We start from the raw sequence: 25,806 nt of genomic DNA on the forward strand, positions 1-25,806 counted from the left end.
ATTAACCCGCTTATACCATGGTCACTTGCCAAATAACACATTTTTAAAACATTAGTTTATATTTTAATTAGTTTTACAATCGAAATCTAAAGTTTTTACAAACAATAACTTGGTTTCCCTGGTTACGCCTGACGGTTTGTTTAGCAACCGGAGATATTTATAGTCCGCTCAGCTCGTAGAAGCCTTCAGTTTACTGCCTGTTGCTATGGTTACTCACAGCTGATGTAGCCAGCGCATTTATTTATTCATTTCGAACGGTAAACAGTCAGTTTCACCAGAACTCCTTTACTAGGTGTCCTCTATCACTTTTTAATGGACACCCTGCAGCCAATCAGAATCGAGTATTCACCCAGACCATGGTATAATAGATATTATTATTAAAATGTTGCCAATTATTACTCCAGTTATTACACTTCTTTTTTCATAAAATGTTGCTCCAAGAACACAATAATGTGCACAGTGTATAGATACATTGCATTGAATGGGAATATTAATTTATGGCCATTTTACTCACATATTGCATATAAAGTAAAATGGTGCATCAATTCATTCCGTTATATCTTTCATAACATAGTTGAGAATCATCTTTATACAAATTTTGGTTAAAAAAAAATCCTGAAACCCCAAAATTTATTGGTGATTGAAAAGCAAATGCCATTGTTTTTGCCTATACATATAATTTCATGTCATTTTATTTTTAAAACAACTGAGTCCTGGTGTCCACTACAGAGCACATAGCATAACGTATGAATAAAATATTATTTTTCAAAAATGTTTTTTTTTACCATTTGTTTTTTTATGCTCTAAACAATGTGATGACATGAAGATTTTTTTTCTTTTTTCTGGGTCTCAGGAGTATATGACTTGAAATATATAAGTCACATGGACACTTTTATGGACGCCTGGTCACCATATGCTCAATGAAGACTTCCAACACAGACAAACGTTCAGTCAAGGTGCTTTTAATGGTCAGCTACGCAAAAGAAACAGATCATGCAGCATCTAAAAACTCTGGAAAATTAACAAGTGTAATATATACCCAGGACTTCTTATAGTTCACAAGCCCTTTCAACCAAAGTGTGAATTCCTGGATAACGCTCTGACATGGTTTCCAGATCTTTAAACCACAGGTGAAGTCTCGTTCAGTGAAGCTAGAGGGATCTATCTGGCGTTAGGTTATAAAACCTAGAGATGAACGCAACTAATACAAGCTTCTGGTTACTAACTTACTGTTTTCCAAAACACCTGCTGATTTAGTTGACAAACCACAACTCAACAAGCTCGTGAATTGCATTTTTCCTATTTTGCGCAGGTGATTAAAACATCTTACCCAAAGTAATGGTTCATGAGACGGAGATGGAGGCGTCACACTGCAAAACATGCTTACTTATGTCTGTCTTGTTTCCAGTACAAATATCAACAAACTCTTAAATCAAGATGCATTTACTAGAGGAGTGAAATGGCATAAGATATTATGTCCTGTTTTGTGGGGGAATTAATCAAAATTAAGTGAGTTGATGTTTAAAAAAAAAAAGAGCAAAATTATCTGCTAATGGGGTCAGAAAAATTATCTTAATTCAATCAGAAACAATATTATTTTTCTGATAATTTTGCTCGTTTTAAGCAAAAACGTAAAAAAAAAGTATTTCCCCAGAAAACAGGACTTAATCTCTTATGTCATTTACTACTTTAGTAAATGCATCTTGATATAAGAAATGTTTGATATTTGGACTGGAAACAAGACATGTTTCGCAGTGTGAAGCTCGAGATGTGCCTGGGGTCGAAATCCTCAAAACAAAAACACAACCCACACGATGTTAAAGTAACATCTTAAAGTTTCCAATTAAAGAGCGTCCTGTGAATTATGTACAAATATACATCATTTAGTTCCTTCACAACACCTTTCAGGGATTGGTTTACAAAGCTGAATTCCACTTTATTTGATTTTTAGTGAAAGCAAACTGCGTCGAAGAGCATCTTGAAGCACTTTCCCGCTTAAAGTGCGCGTGGATGATGAGGGATGAGAGAGGGACACGAGGAGAGAGAGAGAGAGATGGAAGGGGGGGTTAACGGGGATATATACGGAGAAAAGAGCATCATTCTCCGGATCGACAGCAAGCCCTGAAACCACACTGCAGATTCTGGCATCCACTGGCTGTGTCTGCATGAGGACCTGCAGAACCAGAGACGGAAACCACTTACAAACACACTAAACAATGACATTTACAGGAGATTTACTATTAAACTGAGAAAAACTAAGTGTAAATCTACAACTATACTAAAGCAATGGTGTTCAACTGATGTTTCCCAGTACAAACACACTGCAAAACATGCTTTCTTACTCAGTGTTTCTGTCTTGTTTCCAGTCCAAATATCAAACATTTCTTAAATCAAGATGCATTTATTAGATAATGACATAAGATATTATGGGGGAATTAAGGCCCTTTCACACTGGACGCGATTTTGACACACGAATAATTTGCGCAATGGTTTTATGTTGTGATCAGCTGTGTGTGTGATGAGCGCTTAAGCCCCGTTCACACTACACGCGAGAAAGCGACACGATACCATTCATTTCAATGGAGAGTGGGCGACTTCCGGCGACACGCGCGGTCGCGACCGTTGGCGACTGGATGGGGCGTGTCTGGCGACACGACAAAGTTGAGAAATGTTTAACTTTATGCAAATGAAGAGCAACTTTCGCGAGCGACAGCCAATAGGAGTGGAGCCTGGAGCGCGCGTCATCATCCTCCTCCGCTCAGCCCCTCGCCCCATCCACAGAAAGATGGAGGAGTATTTTTTTAAATCTAAAATACTACTGTTATTGTGTCATGAAATGTAGTTATAAGAGTTTTTCAGTCGAGAATGTAGTTGTTTAAAGCTCAAATATGTGGTTTGTTTATACAGATAGCGCCTATTTTCAATTTTGATCTGATATTTTCGGAGTTGTGAGACCCAGGTACTCGTTCAACTTGCATGCTTTACGAGTCTAAATATTTAATATTTTCCCACCAGAATGTTTGTTTTTAGCGGCAAGAAAACTGATTCGCTGTCATTGGATGTTATTCATAAACATTACAAGGCAACCAGTATTGGGAACGCCCACTAGCGACCTCATCGCCAGCCACCGGCGACATGCAGCGACAAAGTCTCTTGTAGTGTGAACGCAGCTTTACACACCGAACGCGAATGTGCCGTGGCGAAAAAACTATTTTTTTTCGCTTTGATGCTGATTTTTTTTTAACTTTTGCGGCGACAGAAAAGGCTTCAGCCAATCACAGACTACAAGGACAACGATTTGAAAGACGATGTGTGGCGTAGCATTGCCAACCAACTCGGTTATCACAACTGTGAGTATGTTGTGTGATAGTTTTAGTCATTGTATAGTCCTGTGCTGTGTAGGCTAGCAGGCTAAACTACATTTGGGATAGAAAGCTAACACTATTATCGTCACAGAGTCACATGACACGCTTTTAACATTAAATAAAGCACATAAACAGGACCTGAGATTATCATCGACACACTTTGTGTTTGTTGTTCCAGCGCGACGTCGCAGAAAAATAGAAACCGTTTCTAAAATAGAGTCGTCGCGTGTCGCGGCTGGTTAGGACACACACTCTGATTAGCATGGAGAAGAGGCTTTTATCGCGCGGTGTGTGTAGTTAGCACACGGTGTCAGGGTTTCTGTAAAGACAGCAACAGATACTCACCGTTGAGGAGGTTGATGTGAATGTGTTGATGCGAACTATTCGCTTTTTCGTTACGCGTCCGGTGTGAAAGGGCCTTTGTCTTTGCTTAAAAAGCAAAATGATCTGCCAGTGGGGTCAGAAAAATAATCTTAATCGAACAGAAACAACATTTTTCTCCCCATTGGCAGATCATTTCGCTTTTTAAGCAAAGACTCACTTCATTTTGATTTATTCCCCCAGAAAACAAGACTTAATATCTAATGTCATTTTACTCATCTAGTAAATGCATCTTGATTTAAGAAATGTTTGATATTTTGACTGGAAACAAGACAGGAACACAGAGTAAGAACAGCATGTTCTGCAGTATATGGACTGAAACATGATTCACGTAAACAAGATTAACTATTATGAGCTATTTTACATTTGTATGTCAGATAAAAACAGGCTTCGTAACAAACCCACCCTTTACTTACCAAGATGATGTCATACTTGGGTTTGGACCATGTGGAATTGTGGGCATTACAGTAATTTACATTTAGCAGACGCTCTCATATCATCTCATGTCATATCTCATATCATATCATGTCACAGACACTTTCAGCCGAACACATTTGAGCTAAAAGATTTTCACAACGAACATTTTCACAAAGTTCTCGGATGAAGGAATAAATTATCCCACATAAAATAATCATGAACTGAAATATAATAAAGTATATATAAAAAATTAGCTAGTTGCCGAGGCAACATTTTTCATTTTCATTTAGTATAAGGATGTAATAAAACAACTACAAATTAATAACTGATACAAAAACGACAAACCTTCAAATATTAATAAAACTATAATAGTAAAAAAAGAAATAAATAAAACTGCTCTGACGTCAGTTAATGGTCACATGACATGCAGGTGAACGATATATTTCATGTTATTTTAGTAAGTGTTATTATATTTTACAAATTATTTTTTTACATTTAATAATAAAATAATAAAAATGTAAAATCAAAATGAGTAATTTAAAAAAAAAACAATATGAATTTATATATATTTTCAAAACCAATCGAAATATAGAACGATCGATTATTAATAACTTTTTATCAACTCAGGAAACCCAGTCTGGGTAATTCTGATATAACAGAACATGGAGATATTTAATATTCATTCATATATATCAATTATTATATTAAATAATAAAAAATGTAAAAACAAAATAAAAATTTTTTTATTAAAACAAATCAAAAGATAGAACTATTTATTATTATTATTATGATGAATAACTTTGCATCAACTCAGGAACCCAGTCTTGGAAATTCTGAGATGTCATATTCAGAGATTCGTTATGTGCTCGTTAGTGAGTTATTCATTAATTAAAGATGTTAATTAAGGATTCCGATAAGTTGTGTGTTCATATGGATCAGATAAATCACGTGTTCATCATGATTCTCAGCAGTGTGAGTGTGTGATGGTGTGTTACCGTTAATGTTATCGCAGTAGTAGAAGTGCTGTGTGTTGAGGGCGGGGCATGCAGACACCAGCTCCTGAAGCCCCGCCCCCGTGATGAGCAGACACCCCGACAGGTTCAGATGCTCCAGTAGAGGGAGTCCTCCACACTGAGACAGACACCTGACACACACACACACACACACTAATACTGAAGCATGACATTTTACTGAGGGATCACAATTTGTAAAAAACAACAACAACTAAACAAACAATGAAATTAGACAAATCAGGAAAAAATAAAAAGCTGAACTCATCAGGGGCTTTCGTTGTAGGAACTACACTGCAAAACATGCTCTTCTTACTCAGTGTTTCTGTCTTGTTTCCAGTCCAAATATCAAAACATTCTTAAATCAAGATGCATTTACTAGAGGAGTAAAATGATATAAGATATTATGTCCTGTTTTCCGGGGGAATTCATCAAAATGAAGTGAGTTGATGCTTAAAACAAGCAAAATGATCTGTGAATAGAGTCAGAAAAATTATGTTGTTTCTGTTTGAATTAAGATTATTTTTCTGACCCCATTGGCAGATCATTTTGCAGATATTTGGATCAAATACTAAGTAAGAAAAGCATGTTTTGCAGTGTGGCCACCAGGGTGTTTCCCCGAGAACTAATGGTTCCCATAGGAACATTTTCCTGGTTGCATTCGCAGCGCCAGTAGGAACTCGCTTGCTGTTGGGACTTTTACTTTGACGGCGCTGAGAATCCCAGTGCTCGTATTCTCCATGTTCATTAGTTTACGATCTGTCTAACAGTCCTGTCTGATACGTTATTATATAGAACTGTTATACACAGAAAGTAGACCGTGATGAAGAGTTATTAGCGTTTCTTACATGGCTTGGTTGAATTCTGATGTATAATGCGGTGTGTTATTTCTTGATAACAGACGCGGTGAAGTATAACACACCGTTGCCATGATAAACAGAGCGTTGCTATGGACGCAGGATTCTAACCGTAGAGACGGGACGGACTATTTCCTTTAGCGGAAGCAATACAATCGTTTTTAAATCAATATTTTGTGTCAAATTATTGATTTATTTGGTAGGTAGCCATGTAATAAGCGGGATAATATATAGCGAGGCGGTTGTTATAGCGAACACAACTCCTTCAGGATTGAAGCTCCGCTTCGCGTCGGGGTCGTGATCAGCCTGTCGGGGGTGTGTTCGCTATAACGACCGCCTCGCACTACATTATCCCTTACATGGCGTGAGGTTGATGTCCAGTGTAGAGACCTGCACTCCCGCGGGAGTCCCGCGGGACCCGCGGGACCCGACGCAAAACAGAGCGGAGCGGGACAAATTTTGAAAGGTCATTGCGGGAGCGGGCGGGATGATGAAGGTGCACTTGCTGGTGCGGGCGGGGGGGATGATACGCTGCACTCCCGCAAATGAAATATGAGTGTAAAGTAAAATATATAAATGATTAAAGTAGCGTACATAATTTGTAGTTGTGAGGGAGATTCTGTTTGGCAGCAATAAAAACGTTTTAAGCAGCCTAAACTTGGATGTTGTCGTTTGGGGTAGGGCGGGGCCTAATCTCACGCACACTTGTTTAGAGACAATTCCTTCCCGCTGCTCCGTGTTCGAATTCGAAAGCTTCAAGTTCAAAATAGACAGCATGGACGAGGAAAAGAGCACCTCTAGTGCTTCAGATATAAGCCTAAGCGCTTCAGATGTAAGCACTACTCTAAAGAAAGGCACATTTACTACAAAAAAAAATATCACGAAACCTCAAATCAGACATTTGGCAGTCTTTTTCGGTTGTGCATGATGGAGAGGGGAATCAACTACCTTTTGCCTGCTGCGATAAATGCTAAAAGGTGTTAACATACAACGGACACAAATCGTATTTTTTTCCAAGACCTATCGTGAGACAGAAAGTGAATATACATCCTGCCTGCCGTCTTGCGGGCATTTGCGGGCGGGAGCGGGACATAATATCACAGATGCGGGCGGGAGCGGGACTAAAAATGACAAATCTTTGCGGGAGCGGGCGGGAGCGGGACTGAACACTGCGGGAGCGGGCGGGAGCGGGACTGAAAATGACAAATCTTTGCGGGAGCGGGCGGGAGCGGGACTGAACACTGCGGGAGCGGGCGGGAGCGGGACTGAAAATGACAAATCTTTGCGGGAGCGGGACTGAACACTGCGGGAGCGGGCGGGAGCGGGACTGAAAATTGTGTCCCGCGCAGGTCTCTACAGTGTTGCTGAGCAGAAACACAATCATGTTTCTCTTGGTCTCCTCAAAGTTGCGCGGGAGTTTCTCCTCAGTGTAAAGGTTGAGAGGTCCATCTATCACTGTTTTACATGTTCGTAAAGTGAGTGTCTGAGTAAATATATAGGCTATAATCTGTGTTTACACTGCTTTTGTTAAATGACGTGTGCTGGTGTTTTACGTGCGTTCGGCCAATCAGCGAACACTAACATCACTGTAGCTCCTATAGCGCTGGTTTAGACCCGACTCTGAAGGAGGAGTAAATCAGCTCCTCCAAAAGGAGTTCCTAGAACTAAAAGCGTTCCTAGTTCCTGCGGTGCGAACACGCCAAAATCCGGGAACTTCCGCCAATAGTTCTAGGAAGTATGAAGAGGATCCTCCGGTGCGAAAGCCCCTATTATATCACGGCGGAGTTTGTTGTGTACCTCAGGCCGAGATCCGTGATCTGATAGCATCCAGAAAGGCTGAGGAACCGGAGTGTTCGAAAGGCTCCTAATTGGTCAGTCCTGCTGTTACGATCAGGGCAAGATTCGCCCTCAAATGAGCATTTAGTCCGAAAATCAACACTGCCCCCTGTGGCCTGGAGGTCACAGTGCGTTTCTCTCACAGTCCAGAGCGACACATCTGATGTGCAACAGGTGGAGTGACCACAGTGGGCGTCACCCATTGAGCCATACTGCCAGGGGGAGGAGCTTATACCAGTCCTGAAGCTCCGCCTCCGGCTCCTCCTACAACAGCATGAGCCGACGCCTCCCTCGAAAATGTGGCCACGCCCACTTCCCTGTGTAGACACGCCCCCTGGTTTGCTCCAGTCGGCTGCGTCCTCGATGTCGGCTAGTTTCACCGGTTCAAGAACCCACACGTGGGCGGGGCCACAGCCTGAGCCACGCCCACCAGGTCTCCGCTTGAATATGAGATCCTGGCAGCTACGTCCTATTGGCTGAAGAGAGTGCTCGTCTTGTAGTTTGATGGGAGAGGGCGGGGCTTTCAGCAGTTTGGCTCTGCGATCCGGATTGGACGCCATTAAGTCGCCCAATCCCAGTGAGAGAATCTTCAGCGTGCGGTCGGTGATTTTGTCGCAGCCTGACAGATCCAGGTGCTCTAGAGTATGACACACCCCCAACTCCGCCCAGCTGGAAAAACACAACAGAGTAACTGAGATATTCATGGGATCCACAAAATCAACATGCCAAGACTTTATGAGTGACTCACTGAATCATTCATTCAAGAGATTCGTTCAAAAACACTGATTCATCCAGTAATGAAACAAGTGGGCTCCACAAATCAACATTACAGTATATCAAATACACACACGCCGATATGAGCAGTCAATGCCAAACATTTTGAACAACCAATCAGAAGAAGAGCCAACCTGTGAAAGGCGGAGTCAGAGACGTCAGTCTGCGTGAGGTCCAGGTGAGTCAGGTTTGGGCAAAAACTGAGGATCTGTCGCACCTGGAAGGAGAAAATATTATTATATATTATATTATTTCATTGTTCCCAGATAAGTTTAAAAACATCTATTAATTCAATGTTATAATAATAATAAAAAATAATGAGTTTAAAAGCAGGATAGACCAATTAAATATGGTTAATAGTCAAATAACTTATTAATTAGATTTCATAGACATATTAGAGCTGCACGATTAAGATCGCAATCTCAATTCAAACACCCATGTGATCATTACATTACATCATTACACCATGTGTGTATCATTACACCATTACACCAGTAGGTGGAGACAAGTGACTGTTAAAACATGTGTTTGTCATTGAATCATTCATTCAAGAGATTCATCCAGTAATGAAACAAGTGAAGTCGTTATGAGTGAGTCAATGAATCATTCATTCAAAAGATTTGTTCAAAAACACTGATTCATACAGTAATGAATCAAGTGAAGTATTTATGAGTGAGTCAATGAATCATTCATTCAAGAGATTTGTTCAAAAACACCGATTCATCCAGTAATGAATCAAGTGAAGTATTTATGAGTGAGTCAATGAATCATTCATTCAAGAGATTTGTTCAAAAACACTGATTCATCCAGTAATGAATCAAGTGAAGTATTTATGAGTGAGTCAATGAATCATTCATTCAAAAGATTTGCTCAAAAACACTGATTCATCCAGTAATGAAACAAGTGGCCCTGTCCCAAATGGCACACTCCGGACTTGTGGACTTCCTCAGAGTCCACACTTTGGTGACGTCATGTAGTGCAGACCTATAGGGCCCTTGGCGCGAGTCCACGAGGGCGCATTGAGAGGTATTTTTGGGACAGACTCGATCGGCATGCCGGAAATAACGGTCTGGTTGTTGTTGGACAGGAGAAATCACATTTTTGCGCTCCGACGTCTTATCTGCATGTCCACTACACAGCCTAATTTTACAGTTCTATATTTTGATATTATGCATATCACCTGGGCATTAGACAATAGATAAATCATGCTTATTTAAATGATGTAGGCCTATACAGTTGTACATAATAATACATAATGTTCCATTTGAACTAAGATTACAATTTTAAAACATAATTTAAACATATTTTTTTCAATTTACAGGTTTCAATATTCATACTATGTTTACATATGACTCAGTAAAGCCCTGCCATTCGGTTCTATTTATTTAATGAATCATAATGCGATCGTATTATTAAACACGCTATTATTATGTTTGAGACATCAACCACTGGTCGATGACCATAATGTTTGTATAAACTGTAGGTAACAACTGGTAAAATGTACATTTAGGTCATAAAAACAGTAATATTTTCTTCACAGCCATGTCAACAATTATCCGTGAGTGAAATCTCCTCCCATCTGTTGTCTGATTGGCCTTTCGCAAGGATTCCTGGGTAGTTAAAGTGCGTGGAGCCTGCATCTATGCGGGCTTCGTGGAAGACCGCTTCAAGGGTACAAAGGGGGCGCTGCTGAGCACACTTCAGAGCGGTAAAATGCTGAATGGGACGGCCTACGGACTCGTAGACTCAGCGAGCACGCGCAATTCAAGTCCACGAGACCGAAAGTCCGCATGAAGTGCGCCATTTGGGACAGGGCCACTGAAGTCTTTATGAGTGAGTCAATGAATCATTCATTCAAGAGATTTGTTCAAAAACACCGATTCATCCAGTAATGAATAAAGTGAAGTCTTTATGAGCGAGTCACTGAATCCCGATCTTGAGCGACTGCTCTTCAGTGCTCAGTTTGGTCATGTGTGAGTGTTTGTTGATCACATGATCTGAGTAACGCACCATCTTGCTGGAGACGGTGGAGCTGTAGGCCAGGCTGAGCGAACGAACGGACGAGCCGACGACAGGCAGAAGCTTCTGGATCATCCCGTCGAGAAGAGTCTTCTCTCTCTGAACCGCATTAATGGCTGGAGACCCTTCACACGCCTCCTCTGAACACAGCAGAAACCACAACAGTGAACATACGCTTAAAGGTGCTTCATTAATAAAAAGAAATTAAACCTGTATATTAAACTATTTTTTATTTTAAAACGATTAATCAGAAAAAAAAAATTCCCAGCCCTAATTAAACAGTACTGCTCAAAAGATTGGGTTGAGTAAGAATGTCCGCGGGATCATGGGAAATGTAGTTCTAAGTGAAGGCTCACCTGATTCGTCGACGTCTGCGTCCTCGTCCCACTCCTGATAGGCTCGTCCCTCGTCTTGGAGACTCTTCACCCAATCATCATCCGGCTCCAGGTCCAGCTCGCCCGGAGGACCACAGTAATAGTCCCCTACAAACACCATAACAACCAATCACAGGTGACCTACAGGCAGCATATACACTGTGAGACGCTGTATCCCACAATGCAACATACTTCGATCTTCATTTTCTCCATTAAAACTACATTCAAAATTAATAATAACACTTTTTAATTTTCAATTTCATTAATTAATAAAAATTATTAAATAATTAAAGACAAAAAATATAAATGCATTAAACACGTTGAAGTAATGCAGTTTTTAATTACAATTTAAATAATTAATAAAAATAATTAAAAACTAAAAATATAAAATGCAGGATATCAACATTTTTGACCCAAGTTTTATAATTATAAAAAAACATATTAAGTACATTAAGTATACACTAATTTAGTATATAATTTAAGTTTTATGATCATAAAAATATGTAAAATATAATTCACTAACACAGTACTATTTTTAATAAAAGTTTTGTAATATAAAAAAAATTATAAAAACAATTCACTATAGCATAATGTTTTTTAATTAAAGTTTTAGAATTAATTGTAAAAATATTTAAAAAATAATTCACTAATGCAGTAGACTACTGTTTTACATTAAAGTTTTATAATTAATTCTAAAAAACTAAAAAAAAAATTATAAAAAAATGATTCACTAATGATGTTTGAAATTAGTTTTATAATATAAAAAAATACAAATAATTCGCTAATGTAGTACTACTGCTTGTAATGAAAGTTTTATAATTAATTCTGAAAAACAAAATAAATTATTCACTAATGCGGTTTGAAATTAGTTTTAAAATATAAAAAAATAATTTAATAAAAAATTCTGAAAATAATAAGTTTTATAATTCTAAAAAATAATTCACTAATGCAGTAGACTACAGTTTGTAATGAAAGTGTTATAGTATAAAAATGCTAAATCATTTGAATAATGCAGTATATTACTGTTTTTTATTAAAATTATTAATAAAATTGAAATCAAAATGTATAAAATATTTGCTATGTAGTATATCATTTTTTTAATAAAGTTTTTAAAATAAAAATAATTAGCTATTATTGTTTTTTAATTAAAGTTACTTAATTATAAAATAAAAAACACTTTCTTTTTTATTTAATATTTTATAATTAAGTAACACTAACACTCATACTGTAATAATATTTATTTGATATTTCAATATAAATATATTATTTAATTAAATTTAAAATCTTTTTAAAAGACACCATGAAATAAAATTTTCTACGTGCCTTTAATGCTCAATCATTAGTGCACATTAATATACTAAAGGGAAAATATTTTTCATCTTAAAGTAATAAACACGCCTCAGCTGATGTTTGGTCACGAGGGGGCGATAAAGACACACGAACTCAAAGCTCACACTATCTATTTATTTATCAGAAATGAATGATTTGTGAAGGATCATGTGACACTGAAGACTGGAGTAATGATGCTGAAAATTCAGCTTTGATCACAGGAATACATTACACTTTAAACTATATTAAAATAGACTTTTTTTAAATTGTCATAATAAAAAACTAAAATAATGATTTTTTTTGTGATTTGTAATCTAATAAATCCAGCCTTGGTGAGCAGAAGAGACTCTTAAAAACATGAAAAATCTTACCGATCCCAAACTTTTGACTGGTAGTGAATATTCACATAGAAAAAAGCTGTTTTACATTGTAATAATCTTTTACACTATTTTTGACACTTGAGTCAATTTAAAAGAATTGACCCATGTGACTGCTGGTCCAGGGTCACATATAGTCCGGCTATGAGGAACACACGGCTAGCCAGAATAACCTTGAGTTTGGTTACATGTCGTTTTTGCCAAATTAACGTTCGAGATGTATGATATTCCATCATGTACGCGAAGACAACAGTGATTACAAGCTGTTTGGTTTCATTTCTTCACTCATTTCATTTCATTATCTAATTGATGACTTAGATTCACTGCAAAACATGCTTTTCTTAGTATTTTTGTCTTGTTTCCAGTCCAAATATCAAACATTTCTTAAATCAAGATACATTTACTAGATGAGTAAAATGATATAAGATATTATGTCCTGTTTTCTGTGGAAATAAATAAAAATGAAGTGAGTTTTTGCTTAAAACAAGCAAAATGATCTGCCAATGGGGTCAGAAAAATAATCTTAATTCAAACAGAAACAACATTATTTTTCTGACTCTATTGGCAGATCATTTTGCTTGTTTTAAGCAAAAACTCACTTCATTTTTATTTATTTCCACAGAAAACAGGACATAATATATTATATCATTTTACTCATCTAGTAAATGTATCTTGATTTAAGAAATGTTTGATATTTGGACAGAAACCCTGCGTAAGAACAGCATGTTTTGCAGTGTGTATCTTCACACATGTGTGTGTTGAGTGTGTGTTGACGCACCTCTGGCCCAGCGTACGGGGTACAGGTGTCTCCACAGCGAGCCGGTCTTGGACACCTGAGCCCAGATGTTGCACACCTGCCCACAGCGACACAGATCCGCCGGACCCAGGAAGCGGAACACCTTGAGGAGCAGTTCCTGAGGCAGAGCCGAGATGGAGGCGCGCTCGCTGCCCCGCTCTGAGAGACACAACACATCCAACCACTGACACATGACATCTGAACATCTGATCTGAGACCTGAGGCGGCAGCACGCTCACAGGGTCACATGGTTTACACTCAACTCAAGGGAAACTTCAGGTTTGCATCAGACTTCAATGCGGAAGGAGGTTGAGAAATCCAGTGCAAGAGTAACACGGCAATGCCTGGCCTAAGAGGTCAAAGGTCATCTGCTAAAGATGACGTAACTGAAAACACTTCGCTTCCGCCATTTTAGGGTGAAAGCGACTCGGCAGTCCACTAGCTTCTCGCTGTCGCTATGGCAATATCAGCTGCTTTGTTTAAAAAAATTATAATAATAAGTAGGCTGAATGATGACAACACAAAACTCACTATAAATCATGTCAGTTTGGGTTGGAATTCTTTGAAGTTCAAGTATTGGCCTTATAAACACTTAATACCAACATATGAAATTAAATTAAATTAAAGAACATGCATCAGAAAAATGAGAAATGTTGGATAATAAATAACAGGAATGAACAGCTAGACCGTCAACTGTGTTTGCAGTGTCTTATTATATCAGTGAGAATAAACAGTCCGTTAAAGCAAGACTATGTAAAAAAGAAAAGAAAAAAGAAGCTAATTATGGGATAATAGACACAGCGACGCATCATATTCTGTAAGATCCAGGGAATTTAAACGTACAATTTATATTTCAGACCTAGTGGAGTAATAGTAACTAATAATAGTAATAGTAAATGTGTAAAGTTGCACAAAATGGAAATACTCAATAAAGTAGGCTAAAAAATGACCTACTGAACGGTTGGATTCCACAACTGATAACATAAACACATAGGCTATAAGACAGAGGCTGTAGGCGTCATAAAAGTTACTGATGACTTCATTTTGCGTTCTCTTTCGTTGTCATTCTGTGTATCTGTGTATCTGTGCTGTTGCCCAGTTGGCATTTTCACTCCAAAATGGCGGCGGCGCTACCGACGCGCCACCTAGTGGCTGTTACTAGAGCAGCTCTTGCCTTCTATACTCTCTTTGCTTAAGGAGTGGTGTAATGCCCTTTTCACAGGATGTAAAACAAGTCTCTGATGTCCTCAGGGTGTGTGTGTGAAGTTTTAGCTCAATATACTCAACAGATATTTTTATATAGCATGTTAATATTGTCCCTTTTTGGGTGTGTATACTATTACTATTGTCTTTTTTCTCTCTCTTGTTTTCTCTGTCCCCTGGTCTTGTCTGTCACAGTATAATTAAATAAAAGGGTATATAAAACTACATTAAATTAATTAATTAATTAGAAAGAAGAAAAAAAAAAAAAAAAAAAAAAAATATTAGAGAAAGAGAAGAAAAAATTTAATTAAATAAAAAACAAACAAACAGGCAGTGAATGATGATAGCATAGCTACACATACGTACTGTCATGTGTTATCTGTGTTACTGACAGGCCAAAAAATAATAATAATTATTGTCCTTTTTGGGTGTGTATACTATTACTATTGTGATATTTCTATGTAAAATAAAAATGAGTATTTAAGAAAAATAACAATAACAATAATAATACCAAAACAAAATTATTAAACTGTATAACTGTGAAAAATACACCACTTATATTTATGGCTGTCTTAATTTCTGCATTTACTGAAAACTTTAAATATAATTCAACTGAATAAAAAAAGAGAACTAAATAAAATAAATTATAAATCCTACATATATTATATTATATTTAATATATATATATATATTTTTGATTATATTATTATATTAAATGTATATCTATATATATTTTTTTTTTTTGGATTATATTATATATATATATATATATATATATATATATATATATATATATATATATATATATATATATATATATATATATATACACACACACACACACACAAACATACTGTAAAATATAAAATTAATTAATAAAAATAAATTCGTTCAAAACTAATTAAATTTGCTGTGCTTGTTTGAAGGGCTGCACAGATTGACCCAAAATGTTAAATATGACTATAAATAATAGTAATACTGATAGTATAATAAGCAATTTTACATGAAGTCATATATAATATAATAATACAAATTTATCAAATATAAAGATTGAAATAATTATAATAATTTAAATAAAACAGGCCCATATGATTTACTTTATTGCTGTGAAGACTAATAATTAAGTGTTTATCATATAATAATATTTCCAAAGGAAGACTACAGAATCTTTTATACATTATGTTTTCATACTTTCTGTTTTTTTTTTAATCTTTATTCTTTACTTCCGTGCTTCTCCCAAACTCTACTCAACTCAACCCTCAACTCTACAAAAACTCACTCTCTGCATGTGCTGCTTGTTCGGGTTTCCAGTAGAGATGTGACGGTGATAATATTCTCCCACCGGTTAATCGACTTGTGACAACACCGGTAATATCGGTTTCACTGGGGGGGGCGTTTTTGTGTGTGTTTCTTTTACATCGCCTTTAAAAAGCTGGTGCTTAAATTAGCGTCAATTCATCCTTCGCAGGGAGTTTGATTGACATGTCAATAAAAATCCACTATTTTTGTCCGACAAAGCAGTCAGGAGAGTTAGTAGATTAACGTCGGTGGATTTGAACTTGGCTTTAACTGAGGCAATCTGTCACGAGCACGACACATTAAAGAGCCACAGAACGGTAGGCCTATTTATTGTTTAATTTTCTTTGACTGACCAAATTTGAAAGTTGAGACTTTGTTTCATATTAAATACATGCTCGGTCCTGTCTGTCAGCGCGTTGTCAGTGTCCTCTATTTTTCACTGCTTGAAAACATGGGTTGAATCCGAAAGTTTAAAAATAAAACTAATTCAAAATCAAAATATGAATAAAACTAAATAAAAAAACACTCCAGGTCTCCGCACCAGTCACGTAACTGAAAACTATGAAAGTATAAAATGGTAAAAAAATAAATTAAAATAAAATAAAAAATACATTAAAGAAATTATTCCCTCTGATTTTGTTTCATTAATAAAGTTTGACTACTCGCAGCAGTCTCGCATGCGCTTAGAGCTCGTGTGAATTGCACGTATAAAATGAAGTAAACGAACATCCTCGATCCATCAGGAAACGCCACATAGGTCGCTGAATTTCACTGCGCTGATGAAAGTGATGAAACCGGTGTTGTGACTGAACACCGTGTAACACCGGTAACACCGACTATCGTAACAAGCCTAGTTTCCAGGCTATTGTTCACTTGTTAAATTATCTGAGTACTCAATTAATCGTCAAAATAATCATCCAATTACTTGAACACCTAAAGGCTATTTATTCACTTGTTAAATTATCTGAGTACTCGATTAATAGATTACTTGATCACCAAAGGCTATTGTTCACTTGTTAAATTATCTGAGTACTTGATTAATCGTCAAAATAATAGTCCGATTACTTGAACACCAAAAGGCCATTGTTCACTTGTTAAATTATCTGAGTACTCGATTAATCGTCAAAATAATCGACCGATTACTTGAACACCTAAATGCTATTATTCACCTGATAAATTATCTGAGTACTCGATTAATCATAAAAATTGATTAGAGACTCACCGTCTTCGGTCTTCTCGTGGTCTGAGTATTTGAAGGCCTTGTGCAGCTCCTCAGCTTGACTCCAGAGGTTCAGGCCCTTCAGCACGTCGGCGGCGGCGGAGCTCCAGGACGGATTATTGCAGTGTTGCAGCATCACCTGACGCTTGATGGCCTTCAGCTCCTCGTACGTGAAGTACTCCATCAGCATGGGCTGATACACCTGAGAACACGCACAACACATCAGACATACACAGAGAGAGACCACACATCTGATGGGACGAATGCAAATTTAAGGTTAAAATAATGCACTTTAAATTCTGCATTATGGATCTGCAGGAATGTCAAGTCAAGTCAAGTCAAGTTTATTTGTATAGCGCTTTTCACAATACAGATTGTATCAAAGCAGCTTCACAGTATTAAATTTAAATAATACAACAAAGTTTGTTTCAAGAGGAATTTATTGATTGATAAAATTAAATATCCCCAAAATATCCCCAACTGAGCAAGCCAAAGGCAACAGTGGCAAGGAACCGAAAAACTCCATCAAGTGACCTAATGGTGTCCTAAAACTCCATCAGGTGACCTAATGGAGAAAAAAAACCTTGGGAGAACCCAGGCTGCCATTGCAAAATTCAATTTCTTTATATTTAAAGGTTTTATTTGCTGAAAATTCAGCTTTGATCACAGGAAAAAATTACACTTTACTATACATTCACATAGAAAACCGCTGTTTTCAATTTTAATAATATTTCACAATTTTAATGTATTTTTAATCAAATAAATGCAGCCTTCGTGAGCAGAAGACTTCAAAAATGAAAATAAATTAATTAATTAATTACAGACCCCAAACTTTTGGATGGTACGGTGTTTATAAAAATAAATAAAAAATAAGAATAATATACACAAACACGACTAATATATTTCTAACAAAATGTAATATTTATTGAAAGGTTGGATTATTAAATAAAACTTAGGATATACTTTATAAAATAAAAATAAATCAAAGGACGTCATTAAACCTGATGCGTCTTTGATCTTATTGAAAAATGTGTGAGTCTGTAAATGCTAAAATTAATGAAAAGATGCTGAATGTTAAAAATAGTGCTTCAACGATTAATCGCATCCAAAATAAAAGTTTGTTTACATAGTGTGTGTGTACTGTGTATAATTATTTTGTATATATAAATACACACATATGCGCGCACATATATATATATATATATATATATATATATATATATATATATATATATATATATATACACACACACACACAGTTTATATTATAAATAAATATATTATGTATAAATAGCATTTCTCTTAAATATACACATGCATGTGTATTTATATATACAAAATAATTATACACAGTACACACACGTATATTATGTAAACACAAACTTTTATTTTGGATGTGATTAATGGCGATTAATCGTCGCCCATTACTTGTTAAAAATGAGTCTCACCTCCTCTTCCTCTTTCATATGAGGAAGGAAATCCTGAGTGAACGCCTCCAGCCTCTCCTTCAGCTGCTGCGCGTAATTCAGCTGCTCGTACTCGCTCTGAAACAACATCATCACGGTGAAAAATGACATGTTTGAGCATGAAAAAGTGAGTTCTTCTCTATATGAGTGTCTGTTTCTGAACTCCCTGAAACGCCTCCATTGTAGTCTTGAGTTTCTTCCGGGAATGAACACGTCACAATATTCCTCATTATAATAATTCATACGCAGAATAAAGGGGCGGGGCCTGGTTAAGTTAGTCAGTAGTGTGTTAAACTGGTGGTTATGGTACCAGTCGACCAATCACAACACACTGCTCCAGCCGACCAATCAGAGCACAGTGTGCTTTTCAGAAGGAGGGGCTTCATAGAGACAGGAAGTAAACAGAGCGTTACTGACAGACTGGGAAGAGAGGAGCCGCAACAATGGAGAATATGAGGAGAATAATCAACATTCAAGCAGGAAAACCTGTTCTAGTAGAGCACAACATCAAGACTTTGTGAAAGGGCGTAATAAGGCGTCTTTAAAAAGGACTATTGATTTCTTAATGAGTCAGTTTGCTCAGCACATTTCTCCTGACACCCGGCACAAGGCGTTTCCGCTGCAGATCATTATGCTGTGTCACGATTACGAGACTACAAAAGCCACAACAAACGAGTCTGTGCTGCGACTGACAGATGATTCAGACACTCAGCTTAATTAAAATGTTCTTCTGTAACATCAAAGATGCTTAAAAGACCATTTCATTGTTGCTTTGTAACTGTTTTTCTTCATAGATTATATGTATTTTATACTGTTTTTCCCTGGTGTTTATATCAATATCTTCTCTACATACAGTTCATAAATATTCATAAATGTATACACATATGCACGCATATATGCATGAATACATATTACACACACATTTGCATGCTATTTACCTCTGGTTTTTTATATTTGTTATGATTATACTGTTTTTTTTTTATTAGTTTGATGCAGGGTTATTATTGTTAACTAAAACCATAAAAAAATTCATTATTTAAAATAAAATGAACGTTAACTGAAATAAAAAAATTTATATACAATTTATTATTTATAATACATTTCTTTTTATTAATGTTACTTAATGTACTAAAATGAAAAAATAAAAATGTATAAAAAAAACACATCAACAAAAAAAATATCAAAAACATGACTAGTTTTAACTAAAATTCAAATGAAGCTGGAAAAAATCCAAATATTAATAAAAATTATAATAGTATCTCAATGATACTAAAATAGGTTTGATGTAGTCATTTACATTTCTGTATATGGATGTATATATATATATATATATTATTTTATTTTTTAATTGCACTGTAATATGAATTTGCATTTCCATGCTTTTTATTGTATATTGTGCAAAACTAAAATAGGTGTGAGGTTTGACAAGCTAAGCTAACAGGACATGCGACTCTGCGTCTCTCTCGAAACGGTTCAATAACGCTGTAAAATAACAGATGAACTGTTTTCGTCAGCATGAGAATTAATTAAGTTATTATAAACTCAAGATCAACTTCATTCTTTCCATTTTCCGGACAGGAACTCAGAGCAGGATTTCCCAACGCCCTGTAAATAATCAAGTGGAAAATTCCCCAATATTTGGCAAGTCTGGACTGACACGTCAAAATGGACCTTGTCTATTTTTTAAGATAAAAGCCTGTTTGGATGATTGAATAGAGGATTTGTTAAAATACGTAAACAGAGTCATATAACACATGTTTTGTCTGGTCTCTGTCACGTCACGGCTGACGGTCACTCGGTCTGACCACGAGTGTCCATGACATCATCAGTGATTAACAGTGTTCCGTTTCACAAGACGAGTGTGAACGTGCCAAACATCAGTGTGTTGAATCACGTTCAGTCTCTTGTGTGTTACGTGGGAAGCAGTCATTTTTGAATTTTTTTTTTTTTTTTTTTTACTTTATCGGAATGGTACGAAACTTGGTAAAGGTTTTGGCACTCGCTGTGTGAACACACACACACACACACACACACACAAAAACATGGACATGATTCGAACAGGTTAAATGGCCCTGAAAATAAGAGTCACACTTGTGCTCCTCACGGTCAAAAATGAGCGTGTTGGAAATGAATGAGACGAGTTTCCTGTAGTGGAAGCGTTTGGTACTGCAGCCGAACACTGAACACTGAAAGATCATTTTCTGAGATATCAACCTCAAATTTTAAACACAGCTTGTTTTGATTTTCTAGCAGTTTTAGAGTAAAACGTGATTTTGAACATTTATTTCATGTAAAAATTTCAAATAGTATTTTTGCACATTTTTCATTACAAAAAACATAAAATTCTGTTCGTTTTTTTAAGTTCACTTTTTAAAACTTTTTTCACTTCAGCAATAATCTGCCGAGTGTCGTCTTTGAAAAGAGATCAAACTTCAGTCTGTCGCTCTAAAGCACTCAAGATTTATGACAGTTGAAGTTGGAAATGTAATTTTCAGGTCTATGATCAAAAAGTGAATAAATGGATTATAAATACAGTGTAAATATAATGTAGTACCATAAAATCCCCTAAAAATACTAAATATTAAATAAAAAACATTATCGAACTAAAATATGGTACATTAATTTAATAAAAAAAAATAATAAAAAAAAAATTTAAATTAAAATTATCTGTCATTTTTTGACCAACATGCGAAGAGTGTGTAATTTCTGCTGCAGCAATCAAACATAAGACCTCTGACACACACACACACACACACACACACACACACACACACACACACACACACACACACACCTTGACGCTGCGCAGCCCCTTCTCAAACAGCGACAGCATCTCGGAGAGCTTGTTGTCGGCGTGAACATGATAGACCATCTGACTGCGTTCCTGCAGAAGTTCGATGATGCATTTGTTCTCGATCTGCTCGTGCATCTTGAACTCCTTAAAGGTGGCGAGGAGCGACTGCAGAAAGGAGCGGAAATCCCTGTTGTTGGAGAAGTTCGTCTTGGAAAGCTGTGTTGGGAAAACACACGAAACAAGCAATGAAACATCCAGGACTGAAGAGTTACTGATGCATGAATGTAAAACAAGAAACTAAATCAGTTAAATATAAAAGAGTATATATCTCTATCAGAGCGATATATCAGTCAGGCCCAAGGTTATCATGGTAAAAAAAAACAAAAAATAAAATTAAAAAAAAACATTGACTGAAGTAAAATAAAAATAAAAAATATATATAAAAAATATTAATAATATATTTTCCTCGAAAGGAACATGATGGTGGAAAAAATATGGTATGGGAGGAGAAATATATTTCAAAACTTTGGCGTTGGCTTGAGAAAGTTCTGCGTTCTCTCCCAAAAGTTTTGCGTTCTCTCCCGAAAGTTCCCAAAAGTTTTGCGTTCTCTCCCGAAAGTTCCCAAAAGTTTTGCGTTCTCTCCCGAAAGTTCCCAAAAGTTTTGCGTTCTCTCACAAAAGTTCCCAAAAGTTCTGCATTCTCTCCCGAAAGTTTTGCGTTCTCTCCCCAAAGTTCCCAAAAGTTCTGCGTTCTCTCCCGAAAGTTTTGCGTTCTCACCTGAAAGTTTTGCGTTCTCTCCCGAAAGTTCCCAAAAGTTCTGCGTTCTCACAAAAGTTCCCAAAAGTTCTGCATTCTCTCCCGAAAGTTTTGCGTTCTCTCCCCAAAGTTTTGCGTTCTCTCCTGAAAGTTTTGCGTTCTCTCCCCAAAGTTCCCAAAAGTTCTGCGTTCTCTCACGAAAGTTTCGCGTTCTCTCCCCAAAGTTCCGCGTTCTCTCCCAAAAGTTCCGCGTTCTCTCCCAAAAGTTCCGCGTTCGTTCCCCGAAAGTTCTGCGTTCTCTCCCGAAAGTTCTGCGTTCTCTCCCGAAAGTTCTGCGTTCTCTCCCGAAAGTTCTGCGTTCTCTCCCGTAAGTTTTGCGTTCTCTCCCGTAAGTTCCCAAAAGTTTTGCGTTCTCTCCCGAAAGTTCCCAAAAGTTTTGCGTTCTCTCACAAAAGTTCCCAAAAGTTCTGCATTCTCTCCCGAAAGTTTTGCGTTCTCTCCCCAAAGTTCCCAAAAGTTCTGCGTTCTCTCCCGAAAGTTTTGCGTTCTCTCCTGAAAGTTTTGCGTTCTCTCCCGAAAGTTCCCAAAAGTTCTGCATTCTCTCCCGAAAGTTTTGCGTTCTCTCCCCAAAGTTCCCAAAAGTTCTGCGTTCTCTCCCCAAAGTTTTGCATTCTCTCCTGAAAGTTTTGCGTTCTCTCCCCAAAGTTCCCAAAAGTTCTGCGTTCTCTCACGAAAGTTTCGCGTTCTCTCCCCAAAGTTCCGCGTTCTCTCCCAAAAGCTCACGAAAGTTCTGCGTTCTCTCCCGAAAGTTCTGCGTTCTCTCCCGAAAGTTCTGCGTTCGTTCCCCGAAAGTTCTGCGTTTTCTCCCGAAAGTTCTGCGTTCTCTCCCGAAAGTTCTGCGTTCTCTCCCGAAAGTTCTGCGTTCTCTCCCGAAAGTTTTGCGTATATTTCAGCTAGTTGCCAAAGCCACTTTTCTCATTTATGATTAGTTGAAGTTGAAGTACTAAAATAACTCAAACTAAACTTAATAAAAAACAATGCAGACATTTAAAATAATAATAAAAATAATAAAAATGACAAACACACAAAATTACTAAAACTTTAACTCAAATTAAAATAAAAACAGAAAATATAAAACAAAATATTATCAAAAGCTATAATAGTATATTCAATGCCACTAAAATAACACTGGTCAGGCCTATAAATCAGATAATATTTTGATTCGGAGAATATGACAGATTTCATGTACGATTCAAATGGCATCAATAAATTGAACGATTAATAAAATATTGGTCATAGTCCTTTCTAGATCAGAGGTTTTCAAACTGAGGTCCATGGATAAAAATAAAGAATTAAAATAAATTATGATTATTTAAATAAATTATAATAAAATAAGATCTAACTAACTAATAAAATAAATTGATAAAAATAAACAAATTATTAAAATTAACACAAAATAAAAAACTATTTAAATAAATAATACATAGCAGTGCAGTTAGTACTATAGTGAACTGGGAAATAAATAAAAAGAATAACGTACCATTTGAAACTAAATATTTAACAAATACTATTTAACACATAATTATAACATTCATTTTCCCAGTATAAATTACGTCTTAATGCATATAAATATAGCCTGGCTTTAAAATTTTAGGATGGCGGTCCCTCGCACAAAGATGATCATATCTGAAAGATTGAAAACACGCGTCGGCCTTTAAAAACTCATAGCATTAGTGTTATATAACGCTGGATGTGTGTCAAATGTTAAACGAGTTCAGATGAGTGTGTAGATGCACGAAACACAACAAACTACTGACACACACACACACACAGTTGTGTCTTACATAAGCATTGTGTGTGACTTGGCTGAACATGGGCTGAACTGAAGCTACACACACCCACTGAAAGTATTAAAATCTTCATAATCTCCATGCAAACCTGTTCAGAATAAATTACAGTAATCTGACTGAGTCAGACTAATAAACCATCTCACTTTAACACCTCAGATCTCAATTTCAGATGTTTATGAATGAGTTTAAAGTCAAATACACCCATCAGCGAAGCGTATAAAGTGTGTTTCAATCTAGAAATGATCTGATTATAGATCAGATGCACTGAATGTGGTGTAATTCACATCTGTGTGGATGTTTAACACAGATTACAAGGGTTAGGATGTTGTGTTAGGAAATCAATATACAACAAAAATCAAAAGAATTATTGTTTTTAATCAGACGCAGCATATTTCCACATCTCACGTGGTGTCTGCATGTTTATTATTATTAGTAGTAGTAGATGCAAGTATTATTCAATTAAAATAGAGTGTTTTTACATATCTGAGATCAGACTGTGATCAGACATTCACAATAAATGCAACATCGGCTTATTATTGTGTTTATATTACATTTAATAAAGTCTGTTTTCGTACAGATCTGAGATCAGTCATTGACATTAACCTCTCATACTCCGGCTATAAGCTCACATGCTCACAATGGGTTAAAATCTTAACAACATATATAGATAAAGATAGCGTATCTGTGCTGATCTGAGATCAGATCGTTATCAGATGTTCATAATAAACTCTGTTCTCTGTCTATTAGCCGTTTGGCTAACACTAACGTTAGCTCTCCTCAAACAAACACATCGTCGGACCGCTTAAAACCACTTTAACTGGTGAAATGAGAGCTAAAACAGGTCTGACACGAACCTTCTCGCTGTAGAGCTCCACCAGCTGCTTCATGCGCCAGTGTGGCCCGGTAAAAACATCCACCTCGTCGGGGAAAGGAGCCATCGCGACTCCATCAGCGGCTCCGGGACTCAACACTGCGGGGGAGGCCAGATCCTCGCCGGGAAAACACTCCTCGAGGGATGAACCAGTCATTTAACCTCCTGAGACCCAGAAGAAAAAAAAAGTTTTTTGAATTTAGTTTTTTTTTTCATGTCATCACATTGTTTAGAGCATAAACAACAAATGGTAAAAAAAAAAAATATTTTTCAAAAATAATATTTTATTCATATGTTATGCTACGTCATCTGTAGTGGACGCCAGGACTCAGTTGTTTAAAAAATAAAAATGACATGAAATTATATGTATAGGCAAAAACAATGGGATTTTTTTTTTTCTATCACCACTACATTTTGGGGTTTCAGGATTTTTTTTAACCAAAATTTGTATAAAGATGATTCTCAACTATGTTATGAAAGATATAACGGAATGAATTGATACACCATTTTACTTTATATGCAATATGTGGGTAAAATGGCCATAAATTAATATTCCCATTCAATGCAATGTATCTATACACTGTGCACATTATTGTGTTCTTGGAGCAACATTTTATGAAAAAAGAAATGTAATAATTGGAGTAATAATTGGCAACATTTTAATAATAATATCTAATATTTCATAGGAATATTGATGTATAATTTATTTCCATATTCTCTTGTTGTGTCTCCCAGAATGCCTGATAAACATGATGTAAGTCCTGATGTCTCTACAGTGGACATGTATGAAATCAACTGGAACAGAAAGTCAT

General features: G+C 36.4%; 1 protein-coding gene across 2 annotated transcripts; it reads right to left on the bottom strand.

The window, feature by feature from the left end:
• Positions 1-946: 946 nt before the first annotated feature.
• fbxl5 (F-box and leucine-rich repeat protein 5) lies at positions 947-25,133 on the bottom strand. 2 transcript variants are annotated; one of them, XM_082145880.1, is made up of 11 exons: positions 24,978-25,133; positions 21,517-21,732; positions 18,705-18,800; positions 17,260-17,458; positions 13,518-13,694; positions 11,016-11,141; positions 10,651-10,799; positions 8,775-8,857; positions 7,828-8,535; positions 5,159-5,307; positions 947-2,173 (listed from the first exon to the last, which is right to left on the bottom strand). In XM_082145880.1, exons 1-11 carry the CDS (start codon positions 25,059-25,061, stop codon positions 2,097-2,099), a joined length of 2,064 nt encoding a protein of 687 aa, XP_082002006.1. In that variant the 5' UTR covers positions 25,062-25,133; the 3' UTR covers positions 947-2,096. The 2 variants fall into 2 exon arrangements, with proteins under 2 accessions (XP_082002006.1, XP_082002005.1); XM_082145879.1 differs by having other exon boundaries at positions 947-5,307.
• Between the last annotated feature and the right edge of the window lie 673 nt (positions 25,134-25,806).

Source organism: Leuciscus leuciscus (assembly GCF_965113295.1).
Source record: "Leuciscus leuciscus genome assembly, chromosome: 18".
Taxonomy (NCBI): Eukaryota; Metazoa; Chordata; class Actinopteri; order Cypriniformes; family Leuciscidae; genus Leuciscus; species Leuciscus leuciscus.